At 40.7% G+C, this 21,321-nt stretch overlaps 1 protein-coding gene across 19 annotated transcripts in view; it reads right to left on the bottom strand.

The window, feature by feature from the left end:
- The window catches only part of KMT2C (lysine methyltransferase 2C), a 336,413-nt gene that overhangs the window by 13,763 nt on the left and 301,329 nt on the right, over nt 1–21,321 (bottom strand). For 18 of the 19 annotated variants that reach the window (XM_073334588.2, XM_073334594.2, XM_073334595.2 and 15 more), the window contains 10 exons: nt 18,362–18,594; nt 11,108–12,799; nt 6,841–7,053; nt 5,696–5,860; nt 4,501–4,642; nt 3,543–3,690; nt 1,892–2,070; nt 1,643–1,797; nt 1,192–1,444; nt 200–339 (listed from right to left, as the gene is read on the bottom strand). In XM_073334588.2, the coding sequence (XP_073190689.2) occupies nt 200–339; nt 1,192–1,444; nt 1,643–1,797; nt 1,892–2,070; nt 3,543–3,690; nt 4,501–4,642; nt 5,696–5,860; nt 6,841–7,053; nt 11,108–12,799; nt 18,362–18,594 (3,320 nt within the window). The remainder of the gene's footprint in view (nt 1–199; nt 340–1,191; nt 1,445–1,642; nt 1,798–1,891; nt 2,071–3,542; nt 3,691–4,500; nt 4,643–5,695; nt 5,861–6,840; nt 7,054–11,107; nt 12,800–18,361; nt 18,595–21,321) is intronic. The other variant, XM_073334591.2, reaches the window with a different exon arrangement.

Genomic DNA, 21,321 nt, shown 5'->3' with positions numbered 1-21,321 from the left:
CAGCCCAAAGTTACAGTCCAAACTGATACATCATGGTAGCAACATTTAAATAGCTGTTCCACATTATACACTGGAACCTATTTAAGTAAACTGACTGAAATATTCATATAAGCAGTATTTCTGAAATTGTTTGCTGGTTTCATTTGCTGACTGAAAATTATGATAAAAAAAACCTAAATATCACTTTCCATGACAGTACCTGTTTAAGGAAAGACAGATCTTTGAAAGACTTCCGCACTCCACTACCAAGAACTACCACTTTACAATGAGAACACCACTGAGGTCTCAGTGCTGAGCCTTCTGCAATATTTTGATTGTGATCTTTATAACCGGCTAGACCTAAAAAATCCAGACAAATCTGTTAGAAAATACCATCAAGACACTCCTGAATGAAGTGTGTGCTGAAGTGGCAGTAATCTTCGGCAGGTTAATAGTGGGACTCCATCCTCCTAGACAAGTGTTCGGCAAGCTTTAAGATAAATACAGATGGGGCGTTTTTTCTTAAATCAGACACAAATCTTGTGTAGTTCTGGTTTGAATAATAAGGCAAAAAGAGATTATATAATATGAGATGAATAAATAAATCAGAATAAAATAGGAGTATTAATATATTTAAATTTCTATGTACAAATTTTCCAATGGAGGAATAATCTCCCAAAGTGGTGAAAGACACACCATTAGAGTAATTTAAAATTAGACAGGACAGAAAACCTGAGAATACTGTTGGAAACAATCCCACACTGGCAGCGAGATGGACAAGATAATATCACAGGTGTTTTCGATCTTTGATTTCCATTAGTCTCTGAGAACATCAGGAACCTAGTGCACAGGTACATGTGTGCTGCTTGTATAAGAGACAGTATTATTAAAAACAAGACTCAACTAGTTAAGTCCCTAGTTGGGGGAGAGGGATAGCTCAGTGGTTTGAGCATTGGCCTGCTAAACCCAGGGTTGTGAGTTCAATCCTTGAGGGGGCCATTTAGGGATCTGGAGCAAAAATTGGGGATTGGTCCTGCTTCAAGCAGGGGGTTGGACTAGATGACCTCCTGAGGTCACTTCCAACCCTAACCTTCTATGAATCTATGAATCTAAGTCTAGAGTTTGAGTTTATAGGGCTGAAAATTCTCCAACGCCAACATGATTAAAAATGCAAAACTAATAATTACAAGAACTAGATATAAACTAACTCACCGTTGCTGTTTGGAGGAAATGGCATATTAGGTTGCTTCAGTCCATAAGACCCTATTAGTCTGGTAGGGCCCATGGATCCTGCCGGAGGACCATGAAGTAATAAGTGCTGTCTGTATTCCATAGCCGGATTCATTCTGTGACTGTTTAACATTCCCATAGAGGATGGAACATCTGGGGCATTACTAACTTCATAACTGTTGGGAATTCTGACGTGCAGAAGATTGGAAAATGCAGCCACAACGCTACTAATATTCTAAAACAACAAAAATAAATCTCTGTTTTTATCAACTACAGGAAGTAAACTAAGGATATCAATTACCAGATTACAAGAGCTGCCATACTATAGTAGCCCGCATTCAAATTAAACTGAATAGTCATTATTTTATATAATATGCTACATAAACACCATGCTAGAGTTCACATATAAATCATTGAAGTTTATTTCCCTTACCTCTGCAGCTGTGGGATGTAAAGTAATTGCTACAGATATAAGGCCAGATTTCAGACCATTTTGGGATGGCCCAAGCTGAGAGCCAAAGAAGCCAGAACTAGGTAAAGTTCCTGAACTATGTTCTGATTTTACATAGTTCCTTTTTGCTTCTGAACCTTAAAATGAAATAAAATATATATGAGGTTAAGCTGTATGATTTTGAATGGATAGAAACTAGCAATAAGTACATAACATAAGTATTACTCTTACCTTTTCCAGTACTGCTGGGTAGGATTGGAATGATGGGGGATGGTACAGGCTCTGGGTTCTCTTCCTTTACCAGAGACAAATCTGGATACCTACTTACTTCCATTCCCACAACGCTTTCAGGAGAGGAAGAGGGAACAAAGCTGTCAGGAGTGTCCCGGTCATCACAGTGATCTTGAACCCTGGGAGAAAAAACAAACTGCATCTTTTGAAAATGCCTTGTACAAAAATTAAGTGAAGGTAGTGGGTGAATTTTTGGTTGCTGGCAACAATTTTTGTGGCATCCCACCTTACTTCAAGATAAAATTAGCCCTTTGGGAAAAACAGACAACAAAATTGTGATGTTAATCAAGCTATGCCCCATAGAACTGTCCTACCCAATAGTTCACCAACCAATACACTTCATCTGTGTTTGCTGGATATTGGATATTCTCATTCTTACCTGATACAGTTGTACTTCCTCTGCAGTCACTTATTCATCTCATGAACATGAAAATCAGTGACAAACAGAACTAAACTTGTCTATTAACACCAAACTTGTTTTTAATTATCTTCTTCCCTCCCAAACTAAAGGCAACAATGATCTAGAATCTGAGATACTTTTAACTCGGCAGATTTGCTGTAGATGTAGATGATAAAGCCACTATTCTGCTCTTGAACATCTAGTAGATGCTAGATAGCCCATTCTTCACAGGTGCAACATGAGGAAGGATTTCACAAGGTTCGATGGCCACACACTTGGGTGCACAATGCTTGAGCTTATCATAAATTTAAACTTCTAGAACGTGTTCAAAATACATGTCATATTGAATGGCCCACAGCCTTCCCCTACTGGATTTATAAAATCCATCCACCATGGCTTGCATAACCATAGTGCCATAAATCTTTAATCTGCACTCATCCTCAAGCACTCCTGTAAGGCAGGTAAGTACTATTATCCCCATTACAAAGATGGGGATGTGACGCAAAGACAGATTAAGTGATTTCTCCAAGGTCACACAAAGTCTGTGGTGGAGCGGGGAACTGAATCCAGGTGTCCCAAGTCCCAGGCGAGTGAACTCATCACTGGACCATCCTCTCTCATACATCTAACAGCTGTAGTGCCTCAAACTTGTTGTGCTTCCAATAAGCTTGAGAAAGAGAGGGAGCGAAGTCTTTGTAGAGAGTCCTGCTGTGCACCTTGGAGCACCTCTCCACAGTGATTCAATCTGTGCCTACAAGGCAGGGGAGTTTTGGGGGTAGCGTGTGGACATGAACAGTGGGATTTATGACTTTGTGGATCCACTGCCCAAAACAACCCTGTGTAGCCATTGATATTAATACAATTGTTGTGCTGCTGTGAGAACCTGATTAGTTTCTGTAACTTGTTTCCATTTTTGGTAGAGCAAAATAATGAATATTTGACAGCTGAATAAGACATACAGTCTAGCAACAGCAAAAGTCTTCCTTTTAGTGGCACAAAAATCTCAGACAGGGAATACTGAGAGATACCTAGTACAAATAATGCCATTTTCTTCTCATCCTGGTGTGGTTGGGGGAGGGTGCATTCCCTTCTCTAACACCCCTATGGATCTCCAATTTACTTGGGCTTGCACAGGGTGGAAGGATCTGGGCCAAAACAAGTAAACTTAATATTTAAGGGGAAAAAACCTACCTTAATTCTTCCTGATTGTTATGAGGTGGTGTTGGAAGTGAAGCAGGAACATCCACAGTTTTAGGGCCCTGAGCCATAGCTCTTGCTAACAAATCATCCTGTGGTCTGAAAGGTAACTGGAACTGTTTTGGCCCAAGCGCTTTGGTAACTGAAACAAAAACACAGCGCAATCAAGCATGCATATGTCTCTCTCTACCTACTGATACACGTTTTAAGAGAGTGCTGGCTGCACTCTAATATAATTAAGGCTGTACACCAGTTTTTAACTCTATTTTCAGTCACTCATAACTCAAAATGTTTCATTTTTCATGTTTCAATTGTTTATGGATGGTTTCTGTGTGTAGGTAAAACTGTTGAAAAATTGGAGCCTTAATGGTTCTGCGATTTTTGATTTCAAGGAAAGAAAAAAATATTTTTCCCCATTATAAAAAACCTTTAAGCCTTCCCCCTGCCTTCCTCTTTTGCAGCACCCAGTGGCTGAAATTTGAAAGATAGATTCTGTCATGAAAAATCCTCAGGAGGGCAACAATGCAAAGTCTTATTGATAGAAAACTGATTTTGATTTGACCAAGTTACGAGCATTTGAAAATGTTTACTAAGCATGTTCAAAGTTTGCTGAGCTGCACAACTATGGAAGGCTGCTCTGTGAAAGCACATGCAGCTAAGAAAGCTTTAAAGCGGTCTTGTAATCTACATTATGCATGCAGCTTTCCCTTTGTTTTTTCCTGACTTTTGAGTGTTTAACTGTGCACTGACAGTGCTCTCAGCATAGTTTTGGCATGGAATATGCATAATTACACATGTTGGACAGAATCAATTACAACCTTCCAGACAGAGGAGTCTCATGTTCATTTGTATACGATAAAATCAAACTGCATCGAATAAGGCGCAGTGCGCATTTCATACTTCAGTACCAGCACGATACCTCTTTTAAGGAGGCAGCACACTAAAAGCTTACCATCATGTCCGCCCAGCATTCCAGCCTTTCCAGAAAGTTCCTCAGTAGTTGCAAATCCATTCACCATCTTTTGACAAGCCACTGGAGGTGGTGTCGGAGGGAGAGAGGCTGGGGGTGTCGGAGGATTACTCAGATTATTCTGCTGCATGAGACCAAAGGATTTTAAAATTAGCTTTTAAACAGGTAAATACAACACAGAGGCACACTTCCAGTAAGAGTAAATACTTGTAGGTTTTAAACATACAGAGGCAGCGCTGAATACATAAAAATTAATATTTACTTCCCAAATACACAGGAAAATAGATGAACACACCTGCTACAAAACTACCTAGTATACAAAGACACAACACACATTATAGTGTCTGGCACGGATTTAATTATATTATTGTAGGGGAGGGGTAGATTCCTAAACCACTTAGACATAACTCTTAAACATTCTGAGAGTTATGTCTAAGGAAAAACTGAGTGAAGACTTAAGGATTTAGCCTTTCTGGAGCAGTGTCTACAGACATTAAACTTCATTATTGGTTTCCAAGTTCACCAGCTGCCCTTGCTGAGCCAGATTCTTAGCTCAGTAACTCTGGTGTAAAACTGGAATAGTTCAGATGGTCTTCAGAGCGTCATTCCAGTTTTATGCTCGAGTAACTGCATGCCAAATCTGGTCCTCTGTCTGTTGACATTCTTCCTATTCTCTCAATATTGTCTTTCAGCCCCCCAAGAGCCTGAGTTTTAAATTCTGTGGGCTATTAGACCTGCAACAAACAGATTATTTTGTTCACAGTTTTTAAGTCCTTAACCAGGGACTATTGGACAAATGATGAAGGTCTATTTCCCAACTAATTCTCATTAAGAAATGCTTTGCTGCTCTCAATGACTTTGTAAAGTACTGGATATTCAGCCTTTTCTGCTCCAGAAAGCCTTAATTACAATTTTCACCAATTAGCATCAGTTTGCAAATGCAGTGCTTGTATTTTTTAAATATGTTTACAACATGGTTTCTATTCTTTGATTCCATGTTTCGTAGAGCAAAACAACAAATACTTCACAGTTGAATGCAATATACAGTCTAGCAATAGCAAATGTCTCTTTTTAGCTGCACAGGAGAGACTCCTAGGAGATAGTTAATGCAAATAATCCCCTTTACCTTGTTTTTTTACGGAGAACAGACATGGGAAATCTAGATGGAAAAACATACCTTGTAGATCAGTTGAGAATAGTAATCAGAAACCCCATCAAGAGTAGCACTACCAAAACTTCCCATAAGTCGATTTCCACCATTTAGCTGGCCACTGCCATAAGGGAGAAAATGTGCAAAGCTCACTCCAATTATTGGTTCCATTAGAGGTAGCAGAGAGAGTTGCTATAGAGAAAAATGGATAGAGATGAATACACCAAATAAAATAAAAGATGCTAACTGGACAGAAAAGTTTCCAGAGTAATATCAGTAGAGTGGTTACCACTAAAAAGTCATATAGCCTCTGAAATACATCAGTATTTCCTTATACTTATTAGAACAGGAAATAAGGTTGCAATTTGGCAAAGGATTTCCGCTCATGCTTAATTTTAAATACATCCTTAAGTCCCATTGACTTCAATCAGAATTAAGTACATATAATAGGTTAGCTTTAACTTTAAGCATGTACCCAAGTGCTTTGGTGAATTGGAACAAAATCTCATAACACTGTATGTTAAATATTGACTTTTAAATGCCAACCACTATACACAAGCAGAGGAAAATTGGTTTGCATGTTTTGTTAAGCATAGCCTTCCCCGTGCCGCAGTTTCCCCATCTGTGAGATGAGGATGATACTAACCTTCTTTGTAAAGCGCTTTGAGATCTATGGATGAAAATTGCTACAGAAGAGTTAGGTCTTATTATTACAATAAGAAAGTTCACATATTTAAAGTCAAGGTGGGGGGAGGGTTTTAATATTGGGGTAATGTGACATTCGCATCATAAAATGCTCAAAACTAGAACTGTTAAGAAAATTTCCAAGGGAATGTTGTTCCAGTGGGAAAGCATTGATTCATCAACATCAAAACAATTCTCAGGGCTTGTGGGCTCCTGGCCTGGCAGAATTTCATTTTGAAATTATTGAAAAGAAACATTTTGATTTTTTGAAACAATTTTTTTCAGATTTTATGGATAATTTTGAAATTTGTGGGTTTTGTTCTAAATTGGAATGAAAAAAAATGTAAAAATCCTCCATGAATTGGAATTGCTATTCTCCACCCAGATCCACTCCAAACTCAGCATAATTGTAAATTTCTTTTTTCCCCACTCTGAATCCATTCTCTTAAAGCTACTCCTGATGGACTGGACATTCTCTAAACACTCACCTGTTTTAGTTGGAGAAATGTATCCGTGTTCGGATAAAGAGCCTGTTTTTCCTCCTCTTCTTTTTTTCTTTTCTTAGACCGAGGAGCTGCCTTCTCTCCAGTCCTCTGAGTCCGTTTATTTCGTTGTTTCTTTATTTCATTTCCTACATCTGTTCTCTGAAGCTGGCTATTCCCACATCCAAATGCACCTTGCATTTGATTCCCCACAGTTGGCTGATGGAAAAAGGAAAGTTAAGCAACATGGGATGCATTTGTTCAGGTCCATGTTAATTTCACATTGTTTTTATAACAAGTTTTGTTGTATATTTCTAATAATGATGAAGAAAGAAAATAATGTGAAAATAATAAAGAAAATATCTGACACTTGAAAGTTTAATCCCCAAATTTCCTGTGCACTATACTAAGTGATACAGTACATCTGACAGAAGACAACATCCTGTAGTTTATACTTTGTTCACTTTTCCACCACACTGACAATTGTAACTGCTGTTTTTGAGTCCACAATACAATATATGAACTATCATTAACTCCATTGATGCCTACAAATGTCCTTAAAAATTATAGACCAGAAGTGTCTTCTGAATGTTTGCTAAAACTTATACCCTTAATTAGGGGTATTCACTAGGGCATAATAAAAGAAGAACTGGCTTCAGGAACAATTCACAAAGGTTCACTTAATGTAAATATATTCTGAGACAAATGTTGATTTATGGCTAAAACTAACAATTTTGCTTTGTACTGAGTACAAAAAAAATAGTTTCACAACAATACTTTTAATGCATTTCTTCATATAAAGAGATAACTGTGTAAAACAATTAGCATAGGATTTAATGGTGCAAGTGACAGGGTGAAGTAAAAAGAAAGACTAAAATATTCAGTATTTCAATTATTGATCTAACCTGCTGTAATCATACTTTACATCACGGAAACCCCAAATCACTCCCTCAGTATACCTTTCAGTGATGGATTCCTAACATCTGTTTATACTACCAACCCCTCACCACCCACTTCCAGTTATTTTTATCAGATTTCATTCACTCCGAGCTGACTTTATTTTGCTTCCAGGCTGTGTTAAGATTTCATGGAGTCACAACACAATCGGAGGGGAAAACTAGGATGACAACAAAATACCAGACATGCTAACAATAAAGTGATTGGGGTGAGCAGATCCTGCTTTCCCTCCCCACCAGTTTTCCTACCTCTACCCTTTTTTAATAATTAAATTATCCAACAGCCATTAACCTGATGATACAGTTTCCGCCCCATACTAGTAAAACTATTAGCTATAGAAATGTTACTGAGAAATAGAATTGCCTCAGCTAGAGTGCAGGCATACCATATGTTCTCTAATGCATAATTGCAGATTTTCCCAAGTTATACATTTCCCTGCATTCTGCTTGAGTCTTGCATGTCTGATTTCCATAACTATGCGAGTATCTGTACTCTGATTGGCTGTTAGCCAATTTTAGCCAGAGTACAGGGATTTCCATATTAATTGTACAATTATTTCTCAATCATACTATGAATATGCAAATATCTCTTCTCTGATTGATTCTTGTATTCAAATTTTTTTAACTTCTTTGCCAACTGCAAAGACAGTTGCCTCAGCTTCTGACTACTCTTCAACTAAACCAGAAAAACTACAAAATTTACTTAAAAGTAGAAAAAAATTACCGAAAGGCAAAGAAAATAGAGCTGGAAAACTGATGAAGGGGAACACCTTTTGATTCTTGTCTCTTCCTCTCATACATGTAAGTTTACATATATAATTTAAAAAATTTATCAGAAGTACCCAGCCTCTGTCAATTCACTTTGTAACACAATGTAAACCAATAAATATCAAAGTTACTGTAGAGAGATGAGCTTTGCTCACTAATAATCAGGGCGAGGAAATGGGACTGTATCCAATTAACACAGCAGTTACTATTAAAAAGTCAGCAGTTATCAAAGCCCTTTTCCCAAGATACAGCAGTTAATTCCTATGCCAAATATAAGGAAATACTGCCGTATTGCAGAGAGAGTGGCAACTGTCGGTAAAGACAACATTTTTTAAAAGTTTTTTTTTTAATAGCCAGCACTGTAAGACAGAGAAAAGTGAGGAGGGAGAGAAGGTGGATGACTAGAGTGGAAAAGGAAGGCCCAAAAGGATTTATATATATTCAGGCAATTAACCTTTCATGAGAAATAGGAAAATTATTTTTTAATCTGAAATTACTGAAATTAAAATTTGAATGTTACATTTAAAATGTACAATACTAAAAGTCTGAGATTGCATTCTAGTAATTAGGCAATATCACTATCCTGGGCTAATAAACCCTAATGCCAGTATTGTCTTCTGAGTTTACTTGCTATAAACACCTTAGCTGTCAGCCTTGTCATTCATTCAGCAGATGTGCTTATTTATCTGACAAAAAGGGAACACTCTAAATAATAAACATTATTATTTGCAGAGCTGCCCAGAGGTCTCAAACTGGATTAGGGTACCATTGGGCTAGGTGCTGTACAAATGTAGGGAAAAGATAGTCCCTGACTTGAAGGGTTTGTAAGTTAAGGTCCAAATCTGCAGGCTCATACACATGAGCAGGCTCCTTGTCTGTGCAGAGCATGGAAGCCGCACCTGGGCCTAATTTAAGATAGGAAACAAGTGGATGTTACAGACAAATGAAAAGACCATGGGGATACACGCACAATTAGGAGGTTTGGAACACTTTTTTCCCTCTCCTATACTGCCAGATCTTTCGAGTAGGAATCTTTAGAAAATAGTCAAAAAGTGGAGGTAGTTGATGCTTGGAACATTGAGGACAGGAGCCACGATACAAAAGAAATGTACTGATATATAGTTCTGCTGACATGAAAAAAACAGAATTTAAACCCCAGCATTACTCTTGGTAAACATTAGAAATGTGCCAGTTTTAAAATGATGATTGTCTATAGAAAAAAATTAACCTTTGTATTATTTTTAGGGATATTCATTTGTGAACAGGCTGAACTACTGTATTATATTAAAAATGAGTCCTTCTGAAGTGGCCGATTTACTTCGGGGCAGATTGTGGCCTGTGCTGTGTGCAAGTGAGTTGGGAGAGTGTGCGGATAAGGTGCCCTTACTCCCTTGCACCTGTGCTACCTCTGCAGAGTTAAGGACAATAAGGAGGAGTCTCTTAAGAATACTAGAAATAAAAAGAATCCTAACAATGGTACTCGTCCACTAGATGGAAATGGTAGAATTATCAGTAATAATACAGAAGAGGCAGAGTGTTCAATAAATATTGCTGTTCTGTATTTGGGGACTCGGGGGCCCTGAAAAGGACTTGGGGGCCATGGTGGATAACCAGCTGAACACGGCCTCCCAGTGCAATGCTGTGGCTAAAAGGGTAATGCCATCCTTGGATGCATAAATAGGGGAATCTCAAGTAGGATTAGAGAGATTATTTTCCTCTGTATTTGGCACTGGTGGAACTGCTGCAGGAATACTGTGTCCAGTTCCGTTGTTCACAATTCAAGAAGGATACTGATAAGTTGGAGAGGGTTCAGAGAAGAGACATGAGAATGATTAAAGGATTAGAAAACCTGTCTTACAGTGACAGACTCAAGGAGCTCAATCAATTTAGTTTAACAAAGAGAAGATCAAGAAGTAACTTGATTACAATCTGTAACTACCTACATGAGAACAAATAATTAATAATGGACTCTTCAGTCTAGCAGAGAAAGGTATATCGTCCTCCAATGGCTGGAAGTTGAAGATAGACAAATTCAGATTGGAAATAAGCGTATATTTTTAACTGGGAAAGTAATTAACCATCAGAACAACTTACTAAGAGTCACGGTGGATTCTCCATCACTGACAATTTTTAAATCAAGGCTGGATATTTTTCCAAAAGCTCTGCTCTAGGAATTATTTTGGGGCAGTTCTAGGCCTGTGTTATACAGGAGGTCACACTAGGTGATCACAATGGACCATTCTGGCCTTGGAATCTGTGAGCTGCTAACGTCCCACCCTTGCTCAGCTGGGCAGAGCCTTGATTCCACCTCTTCCCCCATTGGCACAGCTAACTGCACACCATACTGCAGAGCATACATTGCAACAGGTTTACCCCTGCATCAGAGCAGCAGGGAGACTGGGATGGAGATTAGTGTTTTGGGGATTCTCCCCTTCTCTGCAATGGGGCTGCTCCAGAGGCATCACAACTTGCTGCCCCTTGCTTGGCACTAAATTGTCACCACCTGGCCCTTTACATGTTGATATGCATTTCAAAAACAACCACCTTACCATTCCTTCAGCTGGGTTCTGTTTCTCCACTAGTTTGTTGTCCCCAGCACTTTCTTCTTCTGATCGGCAGCTGTTCTCTGATTTCTGATTTAAAAGAGAGGATGATTTTTTATTTTTAAGCAAGTGTTTCAGCAGTTCATTCCCTGACTCCCCTTTTGCTGCTGGGGTGCTGGTTGATTGTGCTGGACTCTGTGCTGAAGAGGCAGGGTGCGGCGAGGCCTTATCTTCTTCTATCGTAATACCACTTTGATTCTCTGTTTTAGGCTCAGCTTGAACAGAACATTGATCAGATTCTGCTTTTTCCAGTTTAATTTCCTGAATGCTGGCAGGCACATCTGTCTTGCCCTTTTCAGTCTCAGGATTTACACTTGATTTCTGAGGCAATTTCTTTTGGAGCAAACCACTATTGGAATGCTTACATTCCAGCTCTAAGGAAGGCGAGTTCTCCACAGCATTTGTTGTTGATGAGCCTGTTAGCTCCGCTGACTCATCCTGATGATGAGTAAGTTCACTGGGTGTGCTAACTGTTGGGGTAGAGGTAGAATCTGAAACAGCTGGAGTTGGGGGTGCAGTTATATCTGAATGTGGAGTTGATGGGGCTTTTATTGACTCAGCATCATCATCCTTTTTCTTTTTTCGTGTCCTTTTCTTTTTTCCTTTCTCTTCTGGAATTATATCAGAGTACAGCTGAATGAGAGACTGACTTGATCCAGGGAAATTTGGTGCATGGGACATGCTGGTATCTTGGCCACATGAAGGACCACTACCAGCTGCTGGAAGTCCTGCAGGTATACCAGGCACAAATGGAGGCCTTACTTGGTTCTGCGTGAAGCTGGTCCCAGAGATACTGCCATGGGATTGTTTTACAGAATGGTAGTTAGGGGATCCACCAGGAATTGACGGTGGTTCAGATCCAAAAGGGGCAGGCCCCAGTGGTCTTCGCTCATTGCTTTGCAAAAAATTTACTGCAGGTGGTGAGTTCACAGGGCCTTGTTGCAAAACTTGCCCCATTTGCTGCTGTGGAGATTGCTGAAGGGGTCGTGGAGGCGGCATGAAATCACAGGATAGGTCAGAGTTAAAGAAAGGTATCTGAGACAAGGAAGCTCTATTACTTAAGTCTGACCCTATCATGCCATGTTGTTCCATTTCCATCCTCTGCTGCAAAGCCCTCTGTCGGTCCACCTCCTGCATAAGCTGTATTCGTTGCCGTTCCTGCTGCTCTCGTAAACGCTCCTTTCGTTCCCGCTCTTGAAAACTTTCACTAAATGGGTTATTATCATCAAATTCAACCCTTGGTGGTGGTCCTGACTGTGCATTTGCATTGGAACTTGGCACTGGAGTTGGTGTGCCAGGATTCATTGGCAACTGCGTCATTGGAGGCTGCATCCTTGGAGCATTGAGGGGGAGGTGATTTGGAGGAGCAGTTGCAGGTTGCCACCCAGGTAAATTTGGCATTCTGGCTGGGTTGGATTGCCCAGGAATTACAACTGTGTGCTGCTGATGCTGGAGTTGTTGTGCTACCATGGGGAAGTTTTGCTGATTCATTACTGGTGGTGTTCCTCCTGGAACCATAGGTGGCTGAGACTGGACTCCTGGCATTATAGCATGTGGTGTTATCCCACACTGTTGCTGCTGCTGCTTGATTCGATATTCCTCAATGAGCTCTGCATGTTCCTTTTGCTGTTTTCGAATCTGAAATTTAGACAAGTCATTACTCATCTCTACAAGTTTCTACTTAATATATAATAGACCTCAAATATACAGGATATACCACATTGAAATTATTTCATTGGAAAATGAGGCTTGTCCAAGATCGGCACTGGAACACATTAAGCTTATTTACTTAGTCATTTCATGTCCAATATCCATCATCTAACCAAAAAGAGTGCAATCCTTCCCAATGCCAATCTCCATACTATTAACTGATTACACAACATACAACCACAAAGAACCAGAATAAGGGACAATATTTCAGAAGCAGCGCTGATCTTTAAACTATAGTTTCATTATGCAGCACTATTCAAAACTGCAGAGAACTTGCAATATATAGGTAAATAAGAAATAAATTATGCATAAAAATATATGTTACTGACATTTGCCAAGTAGTGACTTTTGTTTTATTTGTTACTAATGTTTGTATTTATGTGAAAAAAACATTTAAAGTAAAGACTATTTTAAAAAAGCTCTAGAGCACCTGAAGTGCAGGCTCTATAGAGATATACCTTTGGTATTAAATGTACAGTGGAAGCTTGATTGCAGTCATAGAATCATAGAATATCAGGGTTGGAAGGGACCTCAGGAAGTCATCTAATCCAACCCCCTGCTCAAAGCAGGACCATTCCCCACTTAAATCATCCCAGCCAGGGCTTTGTCAAGCCTGACCTTAAAAATATCCAAGGAAGGAGATTCCACCACCTCCCTAGGTAACGCATTCCAGTGTTTCATCACCCTCCTAGTGAAAAAGATTTTCCTAATATCCAACCTAAACCTCCCTCACTGCAACTTGAGACCATTACTCCATGTTCTGTCATCTGCTACCATTGAGAACAGTCTAGATCCATCCTCTTTAGAACGCCCTTTCAGCTAGTTGAAAGCAGCTATCAAATCCCCCCCTCATTCTTCTCTTCCGCAGACTAAACAATCCCAGTTCCCTCAGCCTCTCCTCATAAGTCATGTGTTCCAGTCCCCTAATCATTTTTGTTGCCCTCCGCTGGATGTTTTCCAATTTTTCCACGTCCTTCTTGTAGTGTGGGGCCCAAAACTGGACACAGTACTCCAGATGAGGCCTCACCAATGTCAAATAGAGGGGAATGATCACGTCCCTTGTTCTGCTGGCAATGCCCCTACTTCTACATCCCAAAATGCCATTGGCCTTCTTGGCAACAAGGGCACACTGTTGACTCATATCCAGCTTCTCGTCCACTGTAACCCCTAGGTCCTTTTCTGTAGAACTGCTGCCTAGCCATTTGGTCCCTAGCCTGTAGCGGTGCATGGGATTCTTCCATCCTAAGTGCAGGACTCTGCACTTGTCCTTGTTGAACCTCATCAGATTTCTTTTGGCCCAATGGCAATAGGCACTGGGGCTTGAGCCTGGAGCCAGCTAAGCACCCTTCAGCTTTCAGGCCTTTGTTCAGAAAAACATTTAAGCACATATTTAAATTCGAGCACGTTTAAGTTCCACTTAAGCATATGTTTAAGTGTTGTTCTTAATCAGGGCATCACTGACTTCAAAGGAAGCTGAGGGAGCTCGGCACCTTCTGGCATCAAATGCAATTTAGGTTTATAAAATAATAGAAAATAAAACAACCTTAACTAACAGGCCATAATTATCTATCATTAATATCATGGCTAGCAACTGTAACAGAAGCATAAGACTAGAATGAAGTAGAGTATGTGCAAGGCATTATTACCAATATTGTATGAAAAAAGTTTCCTTTATCCATGATCTATTGTTGTTAAAAAATTTTTAAATTAAACTATATTTGGTTGCTTCATCTTCCCATCACATCTGTCTCTACAGAATTGCACCAAGCCCCTTCTAGGAAAATGCTCTTTCTACAAATTGGAAAGAAAAGGCAAGAAACATTCTATACTTCACGAACAGATATCCATTGCAAGAAGATACGACCGACAATTGCTCAATTATGCCTTGCAGAATACTGTGCCCAACACTGCTGGCCAAAGACATAAGGCCTCAGTTTACTGGAGCAATTAAAAATACATGCTTAACTTTAACCCCATTGACTTCAATGGGACTTAAAAATTCGATGAAAGTTAAGCACAAGTTTAAGTGCTTTGAGGAATCAGGACCTAGGTCAGGTGTGTCAAATATACAGTTTGTGGGCTGGATCCAGTGACATGATGTAGTTATGTGACTTGCATGATGGCCTCACACACTGCAGAATTCTTCACTTTTTAAAAAAAAGTCAGTTTCTAACCCTCATGGCTGCAGAGATTACTTTTCAAACATGAGCCAAGGTAAACTGATGTCATGATGTTTGCCCTAGTCTGCAGCCAGACTGAAACAATGACTAAAAACTGTGACCTCCTCTCTCCGTATTAATCTGATGGGAGTGTCCATGCTAAAGCACATTTCAGCACATAAAAGGGGTGAGATCTGGGAGTTATTGCAGGGAAGGAGATACTGAGGGTAGAACAGAAATGAAAGACCGAGGAAGGGAGAGAAACAGAGAGAAGATGAGGAGGAAGGAAGAGAAACAAAAGGTAGAAGTAGCAGAGGTCTAAAGTGGACCTCTAATATTCTAATATTTTCTTAGCGAATGAGAGTGACTGCTATACAAATAATAAATAAAGCTTCGTTACTTCAGAAAAAAATCACTGTGCAAACTTCCTACTGACATCAGTGGAATATCTGCTGTGGGCTGCGGGTACCATAAAGTCTTTACATTATATCCCGGCCCACAAGTGCACCCCTGTCCTCCAAATGAGTTTGATACCCTGGGCTTAAATTCTAAAGAATAAGAAAGAGGCTCCTCAACTGCACTCAGCACAGCTTTAGTAACAGATTTCTTCTGAACTGTGACTATTTTATATAGTGACCATGTAACATGATAAGCTCTCTCCGAGTATTCTCTATGAATTTCTTGTTTTTCACAAAACAAAGGAAGATCATTCAAAAATATGGAATTAAACTTTAATAAAAGAAGGCATTTGAACAGGAAAATATAAAATAAATGACACATAACTGGCAATTACAAAGGTAGAATGCTACCAAGTGAAACTGGTGATATGATAAAATTGGAGAGAAAACCCTTAGTTGATAGATTCCTTCAGGTGAAGGATTCCTTCAGTTGAAATATAGCCGTATATTTCAAGATGTTCCTATTCTTATATAATTGACAGTGCATCTGAATAGACTCTGGCTTTCCCTCGCACTGCTGCCACCCAGTCTCTCTCTTCCCAAACTCTTAAAACAGGTTTTTTTCCTTTGCTACTGTAGTGTTTTTTCTTGTAGTTCCAGTAATGCTGAGAAACTGAATCTCATAACTGACATTACTCGTGAAACATGAGGGGTTTTGTTGTTTGTTTGTTTTTTACATGAATTGCACTGTGTTTAATAGTTACAATTAGGGCTGTCAATTAATCACAGTTAACTCAAGCAATTAACTCAAAACAAATTAACTCGATTAAAAAAATTAATCATGATTAAGAGCAGTTTTAATCGCACTGTTAAACAATAATAGAATACCAATTTAAATTTATTATAAACATTTGGATGTTTTTCTACATTTTCAAATATACTGATTTCAATTACAATTCAGAATACAAAGTGTACAGTGCTCACTTTATATTATTTTTATTGCAAATATTTGCACTGTAAAAAGGTAAACAAAAGAAACAGTATTTTTCAATTCACCTTATACAAGTACTGTTGTGTAATTACCTACTACAGGACAGGCCTAACAAAGAAAATAACAGAACGCCACTAGCCGTCACCTTCAGCCCCCAACTAAAACCCCTCCAACGCATTATTAAGGATCTACAACCTATCCTAAAGGATGACCCAACACTCTCACAAATCTTGGGAGACAGGCCAGTCCTTGCCTACAGACAGCCCCGCAACCTGAAGCAAATACTCATCAACAACCACATACCACACAACAGAACCACTAACCCAGGAACTTATCCTTGCAACAAAGCCCGTTGCCAATTGTGCCCACATATCTATTCAGGGGACACCATCACAGGGCCTAATAACATCAGCCACACTATCAGAGGCTCGTTCACCTGCACATCCACCAATGTGATATATGCCATCATGTGCCAGCAATGCCCCTCTGCCATGTACATTGGTCAAACTGGACAGTCTCTATGTAAAAGAATAAATGGACACAAATCAGATGTCAAGAATTATAACATTCATAAACCAGTTGGAGAACACTTCAATCTCTCTGGTCACGCAATCACAGACATGAAGGTCGCTATCTTAAAACAAAAAAACTTCAAATCCAGACTCCAGCGAGAAACTGCTGAATTGGAATTCATTTGCAAATTGGATACTATTAATTTAGGCTTAAATAGAGACTGGGAGTGGCTAAGTCATTATGCAAGGTAGCCTATTTCCTCTTGTTTTTTCCTACCCCCCCCCCCCCCCAGATGTTCTGGTTTAATTTGGATTTAAACTTGGAGAGTGGTCAGTTTGGATGAGCTATTACCAGCAGGAGAGTGAGTTTGTGTGTGTATGGGGGTGGGGGGGATGTGAGAAAACCTGGATTTGTGCAGGAAATGGCCCAACTTGATTATCATGCACATTGTGTAAAGAGTTGTCACTTTGGATGGGCTATCACCAGCAGGAGAGTGAATTTGTGTGGGGGAGTGGAGGGTGAGAAAACCTGGATTTGTGCTGGAAATGGCCCAACCTGATGATCACTTTAGATAAGCTATTACCAGCAGGACAGTGGGGTGGGAGGAGGTATTGTTTCATATTCTCTGTGTATATATAAAGTCTGCTGCAGTTTCCACGGTATGCATCCGATGAAGTGAGCTGTAGCTCACGAAAGCTCATGCTCAAATAAATTGGTTAGTCTCTAAGGTGCCACAAGTACTCCTTTTCTTTTATCATGAAAGTGTAACTTACAAATGAATAATTTTTTTTGGTTACATAACTGCACTCAAAAACAAAACAATGTAAAACTGTAGAGCCTACAAGTCCACTGAGTCCTGCCTCTCGTTCAGTCAATCACTAAGACAAACAATTTGTTTCCATTTACGGGAGATAATGCTGCCTGCTACCTGTTTACAATGTCACCTGAAAGTGAGAACAGGCATTCGCATGGCACTCTTGTAGCCGGCATTGCAAGGTATTTACATGCCAGAGATGCTAAATGTTCATAAGCCCCTTCATGCTTTGACTTGTAGATTTCACTATCTTTTGTTTATTTTTTTTTGCAGTGCAAATATTTCTAATACAAATAATAATATAAAATGAGCACTGTACACTTAGCATTCTGCACTGTCATTGAAATGAATATATTTGAAAATGTAGAAAAAATCCAAAAATACTTATAATAAATTTAAATTGGTATTCTATTATTAACAGTGTGATTAAAACTATGATTAATTGCAATTAATATTTTTAATCTTGCAATTAATCACGATTAATTTTTTTAATCATTTGACAGCCCTAGTTACAATACATATCTAGTGGATTTAAACGAACAAGTAATCTTATAGTGTTACACTTTAATATTAAACAGAAAAGATGCTGTCCTGTTTCTCCCCCCAAATTGTTACCTGTTCTAGCTGTTTCTGGACCATACTTTGCTGCTCAGTAACATGCTTAAGCTGTTCCGCATCTTCTTCTGGGAATTCACGGCCAGCTTTTTTGGCAGTGCGTTGTTTTGCTGACAGCGCTTTTTTTGATTTTCTGTGTGCTCCAATTTGCTCTTCAAGGTATTTCTGTTGCATTTGAAGAAGTTGTTGTGTTTCTTGTAGCCATTCTTCATATTGCTTTCTTTGTGAATCATCTGGGGTGGGGGAGGGAATACAAGGAAAGTAACCATTAATATTATACTAAGGACTCTTGTTTTAAATGGAGGAGTTATTTATTGTGGCTTTCAGATTTTCTACGTGCAGCACAAAATTTAAAACAACAGTATCCATCAAAAATGCACAAAAAGAAATAGAACTTCTAAAAAGGCTTTCAAATCCCAAACAATATCTAAGCCCCACCAAGTTCCCCAAAAACAAACTCTATGCCATCATTCCATTTATCTCCCTATCAGCCCCCAACACAGGAGAAGCATAGGAGCACAGCTGAATCTTGTACCATGATTTGGTCATGACCAAATTTGGGCTCTAGTGGATCCAGAAGGGAAATGAAAACCCTTACTTTGCTACCAGCCCCCTCCTGTTTAAACTAAACTTAAGAATGTCAGATGATCATAACACATGGGGAGAGGCAGTCTCTCAAACAGATAGGATACAAAGCATGTAGGGCATACTAGGGTAAAAACACCACCTTACCACAACTGAAATAGCCAATTGAAATCACAGACCACAGGAGTAATAAGAGCAAAGGGATTGAAAAAAATTGTTACCTACCTTTCGTAACTGTTGGTTTTTGAGATGTGTTGCTCATGCCCATTCCATTCTAGATGTGCACAGTTATCTGAGATTTTTGCCTTAGCGGTATCCGTAGGGCCAGCTGTGGCGCCCCCTTGAGTGCCACGCTCACGCGCTGGTACATCAGGTGCTGCCAGCCCTACGCCCTCTCAACTCCTTCTTGCTGGCAACTCTGACAGAAGGGTAGGAGGGCAGGTAATGGAATGGACATGAGCTACACATCTTGAAGAACAACAGTTACAAAAGGTGGGTAACCAATTTTTCTTCTTCAAGTGCTTGCTCATGTTGATTCCATTCTAAGTGACTCACAAGCAGTATCAATGGAAGTGGGCTCAGAGTTCACGGTTTTGCAGCTTGCAGCACTGCTCTGCCAAAGGCAACGTCGTCTCGAGCTTGCTGGGTAAGCGCATAATGAGATGCGAACATGTGGACAGACAACTAGGTAGTGGCCCTACAGATCTCTTGGAATGGTATCTGTGCCAGGAAGGCTGCTGACGACACTTGTGCCCTAGTCAAGTGTGCAGTCGCGATCGCCAGCAGAGGCACTTTCACCAGCTCATAGCAGTAGCAGATACAGGCCGTGATCAAGGACAAAATCCTCTTAGCAGACACTGGGCGACCTTTCATTCTGTCTGCCACGGCAACGAACAACTGCACTGACTTACAGAATGGCTTTGTTCTATCTACGTAGAAGGCTGGTGCCCTCCTGACATCCTGGATGGAAGGATGTGTAGCCTGAGCTCCTTATCTGACACATGAGGCTTTGGAAAGAAGATGGGTAAGTATATATCCATGCTAGTATGAAACTGGGAAACGACCTTGCGCAGAAATGCTGGGTGAGTTCACAGCTGGACTTTATCCTTGTAGAAGACTGTATAGGGCGGCTCCGAAGTGAGTGCCCTAATCTTGGACACCCTGCGGGCTGATGTTATTGTGATCAGGAACGCAACCTTCCAGGAGAGAAGCAGGAGACAGCAGGAAGCCAGAGGCTCAAAGGGAGGCTCCGTGAGCCTCAACATCACAAGATTCAGGTTCCGAGGGGACAGGATCCCAGACGTGCAGGTAGAGATGCTCCAGACCTTTCAAAAGCCATGCTGTTGTGTCGTGAGTGAAGATCGACCTGTGTTGGAACGGAGGATGGAAAGCCGAGATAGTGATCAGGTCGACCTTGATTGATGACAGGGACAAATCTTGGAGTTTGAGGTGCAGCAGATAATCCAGTACCTTCTGCAGTGGGCCTGCACGGCCCGAATACCTCATTCCGGGGCCCAGCACGTGAACCTTTTCCATTTGGCCACATAAGTCACTCTGGTGGAGGGTTTCCTGCTACCCAGAAAAATCTACTGAACATGGGCCAAGCATGCCCATTCGTCCACGCTTAGACATGCAGTAGCCAAGCCATCAAGTGCAGTGCCGCCAGGTTCGGGTGTAAAAGGCTTCCATGGTTCTGGGACAGCAGATCCGGCCAAAGGGGTAGCTGCAATGCTGCTTAGCTCCTAGGCGGAGGTGTGGCCAGGCAGCTCTGCACGCAGGCTCAGCCTGCAGGCACCACTCCCGCAGTTCCCACTGGCTGTGGTTCCCAGCCAATGGGAGCTGCGAAGCCAGCACTCTGGGCGGAGGCCGTGCACAGAGTTGCCTGGCCACACCTCCGCCTAGAAGTTGAGGGAGGGGGATGTTGCTGCTTCCGGGGAGCCCTCCAGAGCCCACCTCACCCCATCCCGTGCTCCTGCTCCCTCCCCAACACAAACTTTACTGCAGGATGGGAGGTGGCAGTGGCCCGAGACGGCCCCAGCAGCAGCTGGTGCACCTGGCGCAGGGGCTGCCTGAGCTGCCCCTGAGCCAGGCACACCAGCCGCTGCAGAAGTCATGGAGGTCAGGGAAAGTCATGGAATCCATGACCTCCATGACAAACTCACAGCCTTAACTATAAACAATTATTTCCAAGGTCCTAAGGCTTGAAGTCAGAAGATATGAAACCGCTAGCCCTTGCTATGCAAGGAAAGGCATTCCAACTAACCACCATGGGCGGGAAGAAGGAACTGAGAGGGCGCAGGGCCAGCAGTGCCTGATATACTGACACCTGAGCGCGGCACTCAAGGGGTCAGCTACAGCTGGCCCTATGGATCCCG

This window comes from Lepidochelys kempii, chromosome 2, assembly GCF_965140285.1.
Source record: "Lepidochelys kempii isolate rLepKem1 chromosome 2, rLepKem1.hap1, whole genome shotgun sequence".
Lineage (NCBI taxonomy): Eukaryota > Metazoa > Chordata > Testudines > Cheloniidae > Lepidochelys > Lepidochelys kempii.
The sequence above is the reverse complement of the archived record's forward strand: the minus strand, read 5'-3'. Positions and strand labels throughout refer to the sequence as shown.